Consider the following 17,107-nt stretch of genomic DNA (forward strand, 5'->3'; position numbering starts at 1 on the left):
GTTATTGAGTGAGTTAGTGAGTGTGTATGTTAGTGAGTGTAATGTGAGTTATTGAGTGAGTTAGTGAGTGTGTATGTCAGTGACTCAGTGAGTGTAATGTGAGTTAGTGAGTGAGTTAGTGAGTGTGTGTGTATGTTAGTGAGTGAGTGAGTGTAATGTGAGTTATTGAGTGAGTTAGTGAGTGTGTGTGTATGTTAGTGAGTGTAATGTGAGTTATTGAGTGAGTTAGTGAGTGTGTGTATGTTAGTGAGTGAGTGAGTGAGTGTAATGTGAGTTATTGAGTGAGTTAGTGAGTGTGTGTATGTCAGTGAGTGAGTGAGTGTAATGTGAGTTATTGAGTGAGTTAGTGAGTGTGTGTATGTCAGTGACTCAGTGAGTGTAATGTGAGTTATTGAGTGAGTTAGTGAGTGTGTGTATGTCAGTGACTCAGTGAGTGTAATGTGAGTTATTGAGTGAGTTAGTGAGTGTGTGTATGTCAGTGAATCACTGAGTGTAATGTGAGTTATTGAGTGAGTTAGTGAGTGTGTGTATGTCAGTGAGTCAGTGAGTGTAATGTGAGTTATTGAGTGAGTTAGTGAGTGTGTGTGTATGTTAGTGAGTGAGTGAGTGTAATGTGAGTTATTGAGTGAGTTAGTGAGTGTGTGTATGTCAGTGAGTGAGTGAGTGTAATGTGAGTTATTGAGTGAGTTAGTGAGTGTGTATGTCAGTGACTCAGTGAGTGTAATGTGAGTTAGTGAGTGAGTTAGTGAGTGTGTGTGTATGTTAGTGAGTGAGTGAGTGTAATGTGAGTTATTGAGTGAGTTAGTGAGTGTGTGTGTATGTTAGTGAGTGTAATGTGAGTTATTGAGTGAGTTAGTGAGTGTGTGTATGTCAGTGACTCAGTGAGTGTAATGTGAGTTATTGAGTGAGTTAGTGAGTGTGTGTGTATGTTAGTGAGTGTAATGTGAGTTATTGAGCGAGTTAGTGAGTTGGTCACAAGCTCGGTCCATGCGGTGCTTTGCATCTGAGAATCACGAGCATCCTGGAGTCTCTGAGTCCCGCCCACGAGCCACAGGCGCTGCCCTTACTCGCACAGAGAGCTGTTCCTCACGTACGGAAGAGCCAATCAGGAGAGGCCTCTTCATTACGATCCAGCGCATGTCCTCAGTGCTCACTGGGCTGTAAATGTGAAAGGGTCTCTTTGGGAAGGAAACGACACAGACGCTGACCCGAGTCCCAGGGCTCTTGCTCTGAAAGGAGACACACATTTAAAAAGCATGGGGCGACATGGCTCAGGAGGTAAGAGCGATTGTCTGGCAGTCGGAGGGTTGCCGGTTCAAACCCCAACCTGGGTGTGTCGAAGTGTCCTTGAGCAAGACACCTAACCCCTAACTTCTGTGGCGAATGAGAGACATCAATTGTAAAGCGCTTTGGATAAAAGCGCTGTATAAATGCAGTCCATTTACCATTTACCAAAAGCCTTTGTTTTACCGGGGAGTCCGTGTCAGAAAGGTGTTTTAAAAAAAAAAAAAAAAGAAAAAAAAAGAACCTGGGGCCTTCATACTCAGGCTGAATCCAAAGCAAGCTGCTCACCACCCTCACTAAACAGCAGGACGGGCTTCTTCACACACGTCTGCTCAGGTGATGACCCTCAGACCGTTTCTGACAGACGGCTTGAAGTGATTCATTAGACGCTCACGGGAGCTCAGAGACTTTGTGTGAGGTTCCTCGGGTCTGTTTTTTTGTTAATTTTGTTTTTCGCTCATCTGTCTCCTCTCTTCTCCCACAGTCACTCCATTGTCTCCTTTTTGAAATGTCCATTTGGTTATCGTGCATCTTGGAGTGACAGCAGAATTTCACTGAAATTGAAATAGTAGTAATAATCTCTTGCTTATTTCGTTTATGAAGAAATGGGGCGTATGCCAAGGTGAAGAACTGTCCTTCACTCTCTCTCAATGAAACAAATTGAGACAAATTCCCTCTGTCTGTCTGCTTATCTCTTTTGCTCTCTCTCGCTTTGCCTCTCTCTCCCTCCCTCCCCCTCTCCCTCTCTCCCTCTCTCCCTGCCTCTTCCTTTCTCTCCCCCCTCCCCTCCTCTCTCTCTCCCCCCCGCTCCCTCCCCCCCCCTCTCTCTCCCCCCCTGTTCCCTCCCCCCTCTCTCCCCCCTCCCCTCCCCTCTCTCTCTCTCTCTCTCTCTCCCTCAGTGGCGGAGGTGGAGATGGAGGGAGAGGGGGACAGCATCAGTGCTCTGTGTACTCAGATCACCACGGCGTTCAGCGCTCCACCTGAGGACCCCTTCTCCTCTGCACCCATGCCCAGACCCGCCTCGTCCCCGCAGTCGCCCGCCGCGCCAGGTACGCCCCCCCCCTTCCCCTCTTCCCCCCCCCTGCACGTGTGCGCGTGCGTGCGTGCGTGTGTGGGGATTTAGTTTATGTTTCAGAACCTGCTTGCTTTGAAGGATGTTAAACGCATGTGTTTAATGTGTCAGTCTGCACTGTTTCCTGACACGTTTGAGTGTGTGCATGTGCTTCTGCTTGTGTGCGCGCTCGTATATGTGCGTGTGCGCGTGTGTGCATGCCTATGCGTGTGTATGCGCTTATGCGCGCGTGTGCCTGTGCACGTGCGTGTGTGTGTGTGTGCGTGTGTGTGTGTGTGTGTGCGTGTGTGTGTGCGTGTGTGTGTGTGTGTGTGTGCGTGTGTGCGTGTGTGTGTGTGTGTGTGTGCGTGTGTGCGTGTGTGCGTGTGTGCGTGTGCGTGTGCGTGTGCGTGTGCGTGTGCGTGTGCGTGTGCGTGTGTGCGTGTGTGTGTGCGTGTGCCTGTGCGCGTGTGTGTGTGTGCGCTTATGCGCGCGTGTGTGTGTGTGTCTGTGTGTGTGTGTGCAACCTGGAGCATGCCTAACAGCAGCTGTCTCTAACTCCGGCCCGTCTGCTGCTGTAGTGAACGGCTCGGCTCCTGCCTTCCCTCCTCCTGCTAACCTGCCAGCCGCTGCCCCCCCAGCGCTGCCCCCCCCACTGCCCGCCCGCGACACTAACCCCTGGGCCAAAACCCCCGCCCACGGCCACGCCCACGGCCACGCCCACGCCCACTCAGGTAAGCGGCTGAAAGGGGCAGGTCTTCTCTGATTGGTAGAGAGAGCGCTAATAACATTAGCACGGCTTTTCGTTAATGGCCATCCGCACCGCCGTACTTACCTCACATCGCCCCCTGCCTGCGAGTGGCCAAAGCACTTCTTAAAATCTTTTTAAAAATATTAATGTTAAACTAATGGTGCATTTTTTATGCATGGTGAGCATTAATGAATGTATATTGTTTTCTTTTTTGTTCAACCTACTGATAATGATCTAAAATGCGTTTAGTCTGTTAGTAATCTAAATGTATGCTTCATGTGATTCCAATGCCCTGTTGGCGTTTCGGTATTTTTGATGTGTTTGTGTTATCTCCTAGGAGACTGGACCATCCCCGCCCCTGCAGTTGTTGCCCCTCCCATTCCCATCACAACTGCCCCAGTTGCCCCTGCTGCCCCTGTGGCCCAGGTTGCCCCGCCCTCTCACAGACGCACCCCTTCAGAGGCAGACCGCTGGCTGGAGGAGGTGTCCAAATCCGTGCGGGCGCAGCAGCCGCCCCCCACTGTGGGGGCACCCCCCGCTGCTGCCTTGCCTTTCCCCGCCCCTGCCCCCGTCCCTGCCCCCGCCCCCGCCCCCATCCCTGTGGCTCCCGTTGCCCCTGTAGCCTTCCTGCCCCAGATGCCCCCGGCCGTCCCTCTGCTGCCCCCTCGCCAGCCCCCGTACCAGGCCCCGGCCCCGGCGTCTTACCCCATGTCCAACGGCCTGCCCTACGCCCCGCCCAGCGTGCCCGTGGTGGGCATCACCCCCTCCCAGATGGTGGCCAACGTCTTCGGCTCCGCCACGCAACCTCCGCCCCCTCCCCCGCCCCAAATCTACCCCCCGCCGCAGGTGCCCTTCCCCCAGTACGACCCCCGACCCGCCTGCGGCCCCTTCGGCAAGCCGCCCCAGCCCCCCGCCCCCGTCCCCGCCCCCTTCGCCCCCCAGCCCGTGCAGCCGGCCAACGGCAGCGCAGCCTTCAACGGGGCGGAGAGCTGGGCACCGCCTGCCCTGCCCCCTCCGTCCTCCCCCGCGCCCCCCCCGCCGCCCCCCCAGCCCCAGGTGGACGCCTTCGAGGCGCAGTGGGCCGCCCTGGAGGGCAGGTCCCGCCAGCACACCACCCCCTCCCCCACAAACCCCTTCTCCACCGAGCTGCACAAGACCTTCGAGATCCAGCTCTGAACTCCCAACAGCAGGAAGTCACACGGGGAGGGGGTGTTAGCGGGGGGGGGGGGGGGGTTTACAGAAGCAAGGACCGCCCCTCCCCATCCTCTGTGGATCCTAACCCCCCATCCCACCCCACCCTCACACGCCCCATCCACCCGACCCCTCACCCCCACCCTTCTTTCCTGGCCATGTGGTCTAAGCTGGAGGCCACGCCCGTCAGGTGACGCAGCTTACGGACCCCTCCGGCTGCGCAGAGCAGCGCCAGCGCCGAGCAGCAGGGGGCGAGGGCGGGTCGCTTCTCTCCAGCCGTTCGCCCGCGTCGTGTGCCAAGTGTAATGCTTCGTTGTGATCGCGTAGCGCCGCGGGGAGATTCCCCCCGGGGGCCGCCTGCGGACCCCGTGGGACTGTGGGAGAGCGGCGCTGGCTTTACCCCCTCCCCCCCCCCCCCCTCATCTACCACCCTTCGCTGGAGGCACACGTAGCAGGCCTGTTGGGGGTGGGGGGGTCGGTGTCCGTTCCCCCCCCCCCCCCCCCTCCTGGTTCTGCTTGCTACTCATACAACCTGCCCCCCCCCCCCCCCCCCCCCCGCCCCCCTCCTTTTTTTGTGGAGGTGTGAACTTCTGGCCCGCTTGTCAGACGGACTTGAGCACTGAAGAGAGCTGAGCTTCCAAATGAGAGATTTTCACGAACCTCAGATTGAGAAGAAGAAGAAGAAGAAGAAGAATGAATGAGAATGCCAAAATCTTTATTTTTATGCATTTAGTATATTTTAAATAGCTGTGGAATTTAATTGAAGAGATGTAAATAATCTTGCCAAAGGTGCAGGCTAGCGGTTATGAAAATGAGTGTGTATATGTGTACACGCATGCATGGGCATGCCTGCCTGCCTGCACAGCATGTATGCATACATACATGCATGTATGCATGTATATGTACATGTGTGCGTGTATGCATGTACATGCGTGCATGCATGCATGCATATGTACATACGTGCTTACGTACATGCGTGTGTGCGTGCTTACGTACATGCGTATGTGCATGCTTGCGTACCTGCGTGTGTGCATGCATGCTTGCGTACGTGTGTGCATGCATGCTTTCGTACATGCCTGCGTGCATGTACGCTTATGTACATGCATGCATGTATATGTCCATGCATGCATGCACGCATGAGTGCATGCGTGAGTGTATGCATATGTACATACTGGCGTGCATGCGTGCGTGCACATATAAGTACGTGCGTGTGTGCATGATTACGTACATGCGTGCACGCACGCTGTACTCGCGCACAGAGATTAATTTCTAATAGATTTCTATTGTATGTAAAGGTGGGACAGAGTGAAGGGACAGTTTCTTTGCTTTATAAAGTTTGTTTTGTTCTGTTGTTGGCATCCAGTGATTGGATGTGGGTTTTTAATGTAAATAAGTTCTTATTGCAGCAACAATCATGTGGACCCAGCAGGGGGAGCATCTGGGCTCTCGTGGGAGTCTGGCATGTTACCCGGGCAGCTTCCTCCTCCTCATCCTCCTCCTCTGATTTTTCTATTGCTTAAGTACATATTAAACTGATATTTCCATCCCTGTCTACTACACAAAGCGCAACTTTGTTTCACTTTTTCTTTTTTAAAACTCTATCACGAGTTTTGTGCGAATATAAACACTATCAGCAGTTTCATCTCCGGGGCTGTGATTTCTTTTCATGTGCTGCATTTGTTGTCCTCTCTGTCGGAAAAGTTGCTTTTACGGACGGATTTGCACATGCGCTGTGGCGACCCATCGGTCGGCCGGCCGCGCCATTGGCAGTGGAGCGGTTTTGTTCATTGATGGAGAGCGTCGTCTCGGGAGACGGGGCAGTTCTGTTGGGTTCAGAGCGCGTTTGGAGCCTGATGCCGAGTGTAAGCGGGTTTACTGTTTGCAGTCTCCCATTCCTCCCGCCGTGTCATAACCTGTGAATCGAATTGTTTCTTTTTTCACAGTTTATTTTACTTTAAAAATAAATAAAAAATGAAATTGGAGCAAAAAGATTGAATAAAAATGATGCCGGTAGGATACCGAGCTGTCGCTGTCGTTTTGTAGTTCTATCGTCACAGCGTTCTTCGATGGTTGATCCTTGTGGAGATATTTGTAATAACGCTTGGACTGTGCTTAAGGAAGTGTAGCGGACATTACTGTGATCAGCCCCAGTGGTTCCGTTTTAACCACCTGCCGTGAAAGGAGAGTCGATAGGAGAGGATGACACGACCGCTTTGCGTCAAGGAAACTGCTCCAGCCGGACTCATCTGACAATTCAACCCCCTCGAAAGGACTGGTGTAACAAATCTTCACAAAAAGAAATAAATAAAAAAAAACTCTATTGTTGCACAGAGATGTTTTGCTGTATTTCCAGAATGACTTTTTAAGTTTAATGTTCTGACTACAAAATAATTAAATGCCTTCATTTGCTCTTGAATGTTGATAAATTCTTTCAGATCTGTGTTTTGTGTACGGTTCTGAGGTTGCCTGGAATTTATTTCACTCGTCATTGTTTTTCAAAAATTAAGAAAAAAAAGGTTCATCTGTCATGTGACGGCAATTGAATAATCATGGTCAACTATGGAACGAACGTGAAAATTAGTGGTTTTCCGCGTGGAATTCAATTCATATTGCAGGATATATCACTGCTCAAACTGAGCCATGGTAACTCAGTATGCACCATACAACACACATGTGCTAGAAATCTCTTTCCAGATATGAAATACAAAAAAAAATGTGGTTCTATTAACGCATGCTTAATTGCATGCATGTTCAAAAAACTTCTTTCCGTACTCGAACGCAGAGGAGTAGCCTAACATAAACACGAAGGATACCATGCAGGTTTTGACCGTTCTCCAATTTCACGGTAAACTGGGGGGCGCTGTCCGGAATGGGGAGCACTGATTGCTTAAAAGAGCCGGAAGAGCAGCGCGGTGTCGCTTCAGCGAGAGCGTGCGCTTTGCAGGGCATGTTTGAATCCGTGTGGACTCTGGGGTACAGAGGTACGTATTTAGCGAAAGAAAAAAAAAACGAAATTTGCAGTTGCATGTAGACTTCTGTCCATTTGCACAAAGTTGTATTTGTCAGAAAGAGGGTTTTTGTGGACTGCAGAACTATGTCCTTCGTCATTTGCAGCTGGGTATCAAGCTAGCTAGCTAGCTAACAAGCGAGCTAACTATCTATCCTGATGAGCAATAGCAAACGCTAGTCTTGTGGCAAAATGCAACAAAATAACTTCAGCTGGCTACATACAAGACTTTATTTATAAAAGACACTGGCCAGTCGGGTCATAAAACGTGACGTGAAAGGAACTGGCATAGCACGAGGCAATGTTGTTTCCAGTGTGTTTGAATAATAATCATTAGTACGAGGCGAGCTAGCAAGCTTTGGTCCCGTAAGGAAGCTATCTAGCTAGCTGCGACGACGTGTTGTAAACAGTCATTTAAGTGGTCTTCTTGTAACCAAATAATCAACTGATTCCCCGTAAATGACCGCCTGGTTTCTTGCTAACACGCCGAGAACGAAATCAAACATTGATTCACTGTGGATGCCCTTAATCCAAACGGTAGCTACATAATTTGCTTCTGTCTGACGAGCTCACTGAACAGCTGTTAAGTTTTTGGGTTGTTCTTTAAGACTTTACGTTTAATGTCATACTAACGGGGAAAGTAACCGGCGTACAAAATGTGGCAGTATGTTGGCCGGCTCGTTACTTCATGGTGTGAATTTTGTTTATTCAGTTGTTTATTCAGACTATTCAGGTTTTTAAAGAAGACGGCCGTTTGATTGCACGGTTAATTAAGTAAATTCAAATGAAAGATTCTGCTTGACTTCCGAATCAATGGCAATGGCGTCAATGGCGAATACAATGCCACGGTGCAGTGATGCCTGGTGGCATGTTTGCTCGTCTGGTATTGACCACAACGCACGTTAAACTAAGCACTGCACGAGGTCCCTAAGCACTTTTCATACTTAAAAAAAGACGAGGCGTCCTAAGTGTCAGTTTTATTGACCAAACTGATCACCAAATCATGCCCAGTGAAGGGAATCGACCTGTGTTCGTTTTAAGTGGAACTTCATGAGTGTTCTTATCTGGTGTTTGGAGTCCATAACGAATGCAGTCCAAATCGAATGAAGTAAATTTAATTGCTTTATTAATATTTAGGACATCCATTGCACGGCCATGTAGCAACCTGAAATAAGATTATTAGCAAATTTGATATGCATACCATTTCCTCTGTGGAATGTGAATTGGCACAGAAGCTCATAAGTCTCAATGAACCTCCTATGCAGCTGATGTACATACTCTGGAATCCATGGCAAAACCTAATAGCTCTCCATCAATGTTACGGTATTGATTGTGAGTAATTGGTGTTTTACTGCTTGTATCCACAGGTAGAGTGGTAAAGTCGTCCAGCATGGGAGAAGTGTTGTGAGGGGGCTTTGGTCTCCCAGGGCAGCTTCTCAATCCGGATTGGGCAGCTCGGAAGCAGAGAAGTGACATCATTGGCCTATTTTTGGTCCCCTTTCTCCCCCCCCCCCCCACGTCCCCCCCACTTCCTCACTGAGGGGGAAAAAAACTGCATCCTTTGTTTTATTCCTGCTATTTATATCCAACTGAAGAGTGGTCCAATACCAGACAAAAACAAAAATACTTCGTTCATAATGCCCGCTGGTGCATAATACAAGTCCAGGGTACGTTTTGGGGACCCGTCCACCCCCTGTCGTGTTTGGAGGCCCTACCCCCATCTTTCAGTGGGTGTTGATTGCTTCCAGGCACAGCTACCCCTCCGTCTCCTGTAACCTGAGTCGCTTGAGCTGACCCCCCTGCCCCCCCCCCCCGCCCCCCTCGATCTGATGTCAAAATGTCCAGACAGGGCGCTGTCACTGCAGCCGTGGCAACCGTTCTGGGCGCCATGGCGGGGGGCCTGTTGCTATGGAGAGCCGTGAGGAGCCGGCGGAGGAAGCTCCCCCAGGCCCACAACAAGCCCCGCCCTGTGGGAGGAGGCCAGCCTGTGGGAGGAGTCTGCCCTGTGGGAGGAGTCCAGCCTGTGGGAGGAGTCTGGCCAGTGGGAGGAGTCCAGCCCAGCGCACCAGTGGAGGCGGAAGCGGAGATCGAGGCCGTCCAGCCACCGACCTCCCAGTCGCCCCCGACGACGCCCCCACGAGCCGCGCCCCCGCCCCCGCCCCCGCCCCTGCCCCTGCCGGTGCCCTCCGTGGAGCGGCTGCTGGCGGCGCAGCGGGCGGTGGTGAGCTCCGAGGAGGAGTGGGAGCAGCTGTGGCCGTCCCTGCGGGGGGAGCTGTCCGTCTACCCCGTCCTGGGCCTGGACTGCGAATGGGTAAAGCCCCCGTGTGTAAGAGGCTTTCCTGTCACTCGGAGAATCGTCACTGCAGACGTCCCACGGTCTGACTCGACTCTCTCCCCCCCGTCCCGTCTCTCTCCCCCCTCCCCGGCTCTCTCCCCTCTCCGTTCCCCCCTCTCCCTCCCCTCTCCCCAGGTCTCGGTGAAGGGGAAGGCCGGCTCGGTGTCCCTGCTCCAGGTGGCCTCGTACACGGGCCTGTGCGCGCTGGTGCGCCTGGCGCTGTTCCGGGGCGGGGGGCGCCCCCTGCCCGAAACGCTGACGGGCGTGCTGCGCGACCCGCGCGTGCTCAAGGTGGGCGTGGGTTGCTACGAGGACGGGAAGCGCCTGGCCCGCGACTACGGCCTGGCGCTGGGGTGCACCGTGGACCTGCGCTACCTGGCCCTCCGGCAGAGGTACTGCCGCCGCCCCCCCCGCCGCCTTCGGCTGGGCACTGCTAACGCTTTCACCGCTTCTCTCCAGCCTGTCACGTTGTGTCTCTCTCATATCATCCGGCTCTTCCCCCAAATCTCTAAGAAGCATAAGTCTGCTGGTCTGGGCGGAAGCTCGCCTCGGTGTTCGCGGCTCAAGCTTTCATGTAAATTTTAGGGCATTAAAATGGCTGAACTGTCATGTTCTTGTCGGTCGTTAAGCTGATTTGTCGCCCCCCCCCCTCCCTCCCTCCCCCCCGGTCAGGCGGGCGGTGCTGAATAACGGGCTCAGTCTGAAGTCCCTGGCGGCGGATCTGCTGGACATCCCGCTGGACAAGTCCCTGGAGCTGCGCTGCAGCGACTGGGAGGCGGGTCAGCTGACTTCAGAGCAGGTGGTGCCCCCCGCCGTGCTGCTCTGTGCTCCCCAAACCTCCCCCCTTTCCCCCCTCAAAGTAGGGTCAGCCTTTCAGCACCCCCCCCCCCCCCCCCCCCCCAATCGAAATAGGGTCAGCCTTTCACCTGCCCCCCCCCATCGAAATAGGGTCAGCCTTTCACCTGCCCCCCCCATCGAAATAGGGTCAGCCTTTCACCTGCCCCCCCCATCGAAATAGGGTCAGCCTTTCACCTGCCCCCCCCATCGAAATAGGGTCAGCCTTTCAGCCCCCCCCCCCCCCCCCATCGAAATAGGGTCAGCCTTTCACCTGCCCCCCCCCATCGAAATAGGGTCAGCCTTTCACCTGCCCCCCCCATCGAAATAGGGTCAGCCTTTCACCTGCCCCCCCCCATCGAAATAGGGTCAGCCTTTCACCTGCCCCCCCCCCCTCTCTCCCAAACCCAGGTGACCTACGCTGCCCGGGACGCCCAAGTGTCCGTGGCCATCTTCTTCCACCTTTTGGGCCTTAGCTCCGCCTCTAGCCCTAGCCCCACCCCTGGCCCCGCCCCCGACCCCACGGCAGCGTTTTCCCAGCTGTCCTCTCAGTGCCAGGGCCTGTTGGACGTGCCGTTCCGCGGGCGGGGCCTGGGGGAAGGCGGGGAGGGGGGGCGGTGCCTGGACGGGGAGAGGAGGCGCCGTAGCAGGAAGACGGCGTCCGAGAGCTCGGGCTCCGGGGACCAGCAGGTGCCGGACCCCCGGAAGAACAGACGCAAGCCCCTCGGCGCGGGGTACTCTGCCAGGTGAGCCAGCGTTGCCAGGTGAGCCAGCTTGGCGTGGGGTACTCTGCCAGGTGAGCTAGTGTTGCCAGGTGAGCCAGCCCAGCCGGGAGAGCCTCCGAGGAGCTGCTGCTTCTGCTGCTGCTGTCAGATTTGTAGGGTTATTAATATGAATTAAAGGGACTCCAGAAAATTTGGGGAAGCAATGCTCACGTTTGTGTGTGTGTGTGTGTGTGTGTGTGTGTGTGTATATCTGTGTCTGCTTTCCAGGAAGTCTCCGCTCTATGACAACTGCTTCCTCTATGCCCCGGACGGCCAGCCCCTGTGCACGTGTGATAAGAAGAAGGCCAAGTGGTACCTGGATAAGGGCATTGGAGGTAGCGCTGCTACTCCTTCTCACCGTTTCAGGCTCTTTCTGTTGCTAAGAATATTGCATGTCTGGTCATTCCAGGCCAGTGATAGTGACCATGAGCCACCAAACTGACAAAACACTTTCATATGAATAACTTTTTGTAAATTAAAATTTTTTTTTTTAAAATTGGAATTATTTGGTGCCTTCCTGAGCTGAACTCCTGCTGTTTGTTACATGCCCAAGGACAAATGAGCAGAGTTAAAATGGCTGCCTTCATTGTGCTGAGAGTTCCTTCTCTCCTTCTCCAGAGCTCCTTAGTGAGGACCCTTTCATTGTGAGGCTGAAGTTCGAACCGTCTGGACGGCCCGACTCCCAGCACGACTACTACCTCACCGCCAAAGAGAACCTGTGCGTGGTGTGCGGCAAGACGGACTCTTACATTAGGTTTGTTGACCGTGGGAGGGGGCGGGAATTCAGAATGTGGGGGGAAAAAGGCTGTGGGGGGGTGGCTAGTGATCGTGATCACCTTTTGTGATTGTTGTCATGGTGACAGTCACCTTTTGAGTCAGAGCCTGGATGGTCAGATCTCCTGACACCCCCCCACCTTGCTGTCAGGGGGATGATGGCTAGGGATTTTTAAAAAATTTGTAGGCCAGAAGTGTCAAACTCCAGTCCTGGAGAGCTGCAGTATCTGCAGCAGGTATTTGTAGTTTCAGTCTGCTGCCATGTAAAGCCTTGAGAACTAGTGGAATTTGCGCACATTTACCTGTATCTGTTGTTCTAAAATATGTTCCGGATGTTTCTGGGTGTGGCGTCCTTTTCTGTGTCGGGAGAGGTGTGTGTGGTTTGGGATCAGATTTCAGCAGTGTTTGCTGCTAGCTAACTAGCTAGTGAAACCGCCCAGATACGGCGAATCAAAAAGACAAGCCTACAGGGCTCGCTCAAGAGCTAGAGTTAACCTTGGAATTCCTTTTCCTCGGTGGTCGTCAGCTGATGTTCTCCAAGGGGATGAAAAGCGACGTGGAGTTGGGTTGTTTTCGGTTCGACCTGTAAGTAACGTTACCTGCAGTGAGAAGCTAGCGACAGTAAGGACTTTTGCGAGGGTCTGAAATATTCAAAATAAAAGTTCGATAAAACCACTATTATGCTGAACATAATGGCATTAATTAAGCTATACATTCAGCATAAGGGAATTACCCAATAGTTGACTCTACAGCCCTGGTGTAATCCATCAGAGGCAGTGAATGATTGGGTGGCCGGATACTAATGAGGCTGCTTGTGTTCTTAACAAGGACACACTGTCATTGATGCAAAGTGCCGTGTGTGCCAATAGCTCCCCCTTGTGGAGAATCTTCAGCCTGCTGAAACGAGTGTGAGGGAGTGAGTTACAAAGCCAGGTCCATGAGGTGCTTTTACATCTAAAAATGAAGTGGGGGATGGGGGTGACTATATTGCTCTGAGTTGCACCGAGGAGGGTCCTCTAACCCAGGGGTCCTCAGTCTTATCCAGAAAGGGCCGGTGTGGGTGCAGGCTTTTGTTCCAACCAAGCAGTGACACCTGATTCTACTAACTGAGGTTCTCAGCAAAGACTCTAGTGGTTGATTAGTAGGAGCAGGTGTGTAACTGCTTGGTTGGAACAAAAGCCTGCACCCACACCGGCCCTTTCTGGATAAGACTGAGGACCCCTGCTCTAACCCCTCCTCCTCCTCCTCCTCCTCTTCCTCCCGCAGGAAGAACATCGTGCCGCACGAGTACCGGCGGCACTTCCCGGCCGAGATGAAGGACCACAACTCGCACGACATCCTGCTGCTGTGCACGGCGTGCCACGCAGCGTCCAACGGGCACGACGGGCAGCTGAAGCAGCGGCTGGCGGACGAGCACGCCGCGCCGCTGGGCTGCGAGGAGGGCGTGCGCCCGCTGGAGGACGCGGACCGCCGCCGCGTGCGCTCGGCCGCCCGCGCCCTGGTCACCGCCGGCGACGGCCTGCCCGCCGCCCGCCGCCGGGAGCTGCGCGCCGTGGTGCGGACCTTCTTCGGCGAGGGGGAGGAAGAGGAGGAGGCGGAGGAGGAGGAGGAGGAGAGCGAGGTCACCGCCGAGATGCTGGAGAAGGCCGCCGGGCTCGAGACCAGGTGAGGGGGAGGGGCCAGGGGAGGAGGGGGAGGGGCCAGGGGAGGGGGAGGGGGGGGCCAGGGGAGGAACGCACGCCTCATTCCCCAGTAACGTAACTTAACGTAAACGGCGTCGTACGGATAATTCCCGCTAATTCTGCATTTCTGAAGTCATTTCCACTCTGACCCACTCTTAACCTACCCCACTGTTACAAGACGTGCGGCGCCCCCCCCCCCACCCTCCTGGCTGTTGGTTGGTTCAAGTTTCCCACTGTGACCCTTTTGCTGTGATCCTTTTTCCTGTATCCTGTCAGCTTTCACCGTCTGAATAAAGGCAGCACATAGGAAAGGGGGGGGGGGGGGGGAATGGAGGAAATATACTTGACTATATTCTCTTAAAAAGATGTTATTCTTGCAGAGCTATGAGAGATGAGAGCAGGGGGGAAGCTGTGAGGGTGGAGGGTCCTGATTTTAAAATGTCTGCAGCCTGCCCGTTTGGCTGCAGGTGTGCAGGTGTGCCTGACGCTTGTGAACTCTGTGTCCGTCCGTCCGTCAGGATCTTCAACGAGAGCTACGTGCCGCACGGGCTGAAGGTGGTGCAGGTGTACGCCCAGCGGGGGCTGCGCGGCCTGATGGAGCTGGAGAGGCGCTGGCGGCAGCACTTCCTGTCCACCATGCACCCGCGCCACCTGCACCCGCTCTGGTCGGTCAACCACAACCACGCCAAGTTCCTGCGTAAGTACGGAGAGGACCTGCCCGTCCAGATAAACTGAACCCGCCCCCCGTACCCCTCCCAGAGAGCGGGGGGGGGGAGAGGGGAGAGGGGAGAGGGCGGGCAGACAGCTGGAGGGGTGGACATTTTTTGCGTGCCCCCCCCCCCCCCCCATTCGTAGCTGGCCAGCCTAGGCGGTCTTCACCCTTACCTGCTGGCCCCGCCCAATGCGGTCGCCATAGAGACACTAATAGGCCTGTCTGTCTGTGAAACCTGAGCCAACCTGAGTTTGGGAGAGGGTGGAGTCAGGAAAGGCGAGATTGTTTTCCCTCTCTTTTTGAAGACGAGCACGCATGGTGATTTCAGAACACGACTTCGAAAAGACGATGCAGTAAAATGGTGACGGGTGGAATGCTGCTGCAAGTGCACACTTTTTAAAGAAAAGAAATTATATATATAAAAAAAAAAAAATCCCCTAATTTAATCAAATGAACTGCATTTTTAGAAAGTTTTTGCTCAAACCTGCTCTTAATACTTTTCCCCCCCATTTGAATATTATAAATAAACCTGCAGGTTTGAAGCCTTAATATATATATTTTCCCATGTGTTCTGAAGTGTGAAAAAATCAATACTTGCTTTACAGAGCTATAATAAGGTGTCAATCTTGTGCCCTTTTCACATGATGGGTGACTTATGTTGGCCCTTGACAAACATCAGCTTTTAGTCTGCCTTTTGCAATGGGTGTGACTATGGGCCCTGAGGTGAATCTTCTTGCTCATTTGCTGATTACGTGGGAGGGCCTACAGGCTGCTCTGACTGCAGTCAGTCCCTGGCACCAGTGTCACATTCTCCCTGGTTTGTGTTTGGACGAAAATGTTGAGCACTGTGGATGTGGGGGGTGGGGTGGGGGGGGGGGTCGGGGGGGTCACAAGGGGTGACCTTTAGTCCTGCTTCGGCTCTCCAGGCAGGACGTCATGGTAACCGATGTCGCCCCGACCCCCCCCCCCGGCAAGTCGGTGTCTCGCAAAAAAATAGCTGTCCTACCGTTCGTCAGAATCGTCCGCTTCTACGGGAAACCCGGCTGCTAGCCGATCGCACACTAACGCGTTGGACGCTGAAAACTCCAGTGCCAACTTTTTTTTTTCCCATTTTTGTAACCTGAGACTGTGACTAGAGCTTAACTCATAATTTAAACGTGACACTATCGTAAAGCGCACAAACGCTCACCCTCCAGAACGCGCGGAACGCGTCCCTTTATGAACTCTCCGTTAGAAACTGGCACCTTTTTGGTTTTTATGTACATTTGTCCAGATGTAACCCTCTCCAAAGGCTGCTTTGTTTCCTTAAATTGTAAATAAAATATTAAAGATCATATTTGTATACCTGGTGGTACAATGTGTGTTTTTTGTGTTCAGGTTGAATGTGTGTGCGTGAAATGTGCGTCCAGTTGGATAGGGCTGTTTTTTTTTTTTTTCACATAAATAGAGAATCTTGCTTAAAGGAGAATAAAATTCATTTTAATTAAACTCCCTTTGCCACAATAAGAGAATAACACTCCAAACTTCCATTCACCATTTTTTTTTTTGTACAAAATCACAATTTTAATAAATAGTCTGTAAAAAAAGTTAAAAAAGCTTTTCTCTTTACATGTCCTAAATGAACCACTTCCATGACTAGAGTCAAAGGAGTCTTTAGTTGGGCTTTTGTTAGAATGACACTTACAATCTGGTTCTGGTGAATTAAGGCCCCTTGATTTTGGCAACAGAACAATCGGTCTGTCTTGACTTTTTTTTTTCCTTTAAAGATGAGAACAGTGTCCAACCTGTGCTCCAAGGTCACATGATTCTTTACAATTAAAAAAATAAATACATTACAACTGAATAAATAAAAGTAAAAACAAAAAAATACAAATGGCTCAACGTACAGGAGTAACACCCCACCTGGCCCACCTGTGTCCTCAGAATGCTAACACTGCAGCAGTTTGCCCTCTGCAGAGTGTGTACTAATACTAGAGGATGGAACCCAGTCAATATCAGGAACCCTGATTGGTCAGACGGCTGTGTCACGTGACCTTTTGCGTGCCCTCGGGTTTTGTTGCTTTGTATGGAATAATTAGCGTCTGTGGACGAAACACTGCTGCTGGTTTGGCTTTGGTGATTTAAAAAAATCTGTCTTGTGTTTTATCTCGGGTCCCTAGTTGATATTCCGAGGTCCTCTCCTTCCACCTCAGTGTTTTGTGCCTTGACGTGCATAACAGATTGTGGTGATAATCACCCGTAAGTGGGCAATTACAACGTGCACTAAAAAATCCAAGCGTTTGTTGTCAAGGCAATAGAGAAATTGGCTGGTTTTGTTCCGAGCCAAAACACTGAATTGCTCAGCTGTCTTAGCATTGTGGACGTCTTGTGTGTTACTAACCCAAATCTGGAGGTGTAGGAATTCACTGAAGTTCACAGGTGTTTTTTCTTTCTTTTTTTTTTTTTTTTTTTTGCTTATTAAAGCAAACTGCTTCACCTCAGGCTTCACCAGTGTGATCCAATGCCAAGTTTCTCCACCCATAGGTCTCCACCTACCCCAGGCCCCACCCCTGCCTGGTACCATTATTGAACAAAAAAAAAACAAAAACAGCTATTAACAAATTCTATTACAAAATAAATATTTGACAACCACAAACTCAGTTTTTGGTCAAAGGCTATTTTGAAGATAAAAAGGATGCAATAAGCCATAGACGGGCTTCTCTGGTTAAAAAAACCGACAAAA

The 17,107-nt window shown here is 52.2% G+C and overlaps 2 protein-coding genes across 8 annotated transcripts in view; both read left to right on the forward strand.

Annotated features, from left to right (window-relative positions):
• The window catches only part of numb (NUMB endocytic adaptor protein), a 44,340-nt gene extending 39,589 nt beyond the window's left edge, over positions 1 to 4,751 (forward strand). For 2 of the 6 annotated variants that reach the window (XM_035430933.1, XM_035430971.1), the window contains 3 exons: positions 2,184 to 2,333; positions 2,917 to 3,069; positions 3,424 to 4,749. In XM_035430933.1, coding sequence (XP_035286824.1) covers positions 2,184 to 2,333; positions 2,917 to 3,069; positions 3,424 to 4,262 — 1,142 coding nt within the window. In that variant the 3' untranslated portion in view covers positions 4,263 to 4,749. Of the gene's footprint in view, positions 1 to 2,183; positions 2,334 to 2,916; positions 3,070 to 3,423 lie in introns of all 6 variants that reach the window. The other 4 variants (XM_035430956.1, XM_035430949.1, XM_035430941.1 and 1 more) reach the window with 4 other exon arrangements.
• A 2,370-nt stretch (positions 4,752 to 7,121) lies between these two features.
• On the forward strand, positions 7,122 to 15,729 carry exd2 (exonuclease 3'-5' domain containing 2). Of its 2 annotated transcripts, none has more exons than XM_035385136.1 (9): positions 7,122 to 7,258; positions 8,652 to 9,595; positions 9,755 to 10,011; positions 10,292 to 10,418; positions 10,865 to 11,199; positions 11,446 to 11,552; positions 11,836 to 11,971; positions 13,258 to 13,656; positions 14,192 to 15,729. In XM_035385136.1, exons 2-9 carry the CDS (start codon positions 9,122 to 9,124, stop codon positions 14,406 to 14,408), a joined length of 2,052 nt encoding a protein of 683 aa, XP_035241027.1. In that variant the 5' UTR covers positions 7,122 to 7,258; positions 8,652 to 9,121; the 3' UTR covers positions 14,409 to 15,729. The 2 variants fall into 2 exon arrangements, with proteins under 2 accessions (XP_035241027.1, XP_035241017.1); XM_035385126.1 differs by having other exon boundaries at positions 7,141 to 7,258; positions 8,652 to 9,610.
• The last annotated feature ends 1,378 nt before the right edge of the window (positions 15,730 to 17,107 follow it).

This window comes from Anguilla anguilla, chromosome 1, assembly GCF_013347855.1.
Source record: "Anguilla anguilla isolate fAngAng1 chromosome 1, fAngAng1.pri, whole genome shotgun sequence".
Classification (NCBI taxonomy): Eukaryota; Metazoa; Chordata; class Actinopteri; order Anguilliformes; family Anguillidae; genus Anguilla; species Anguilla anguilla.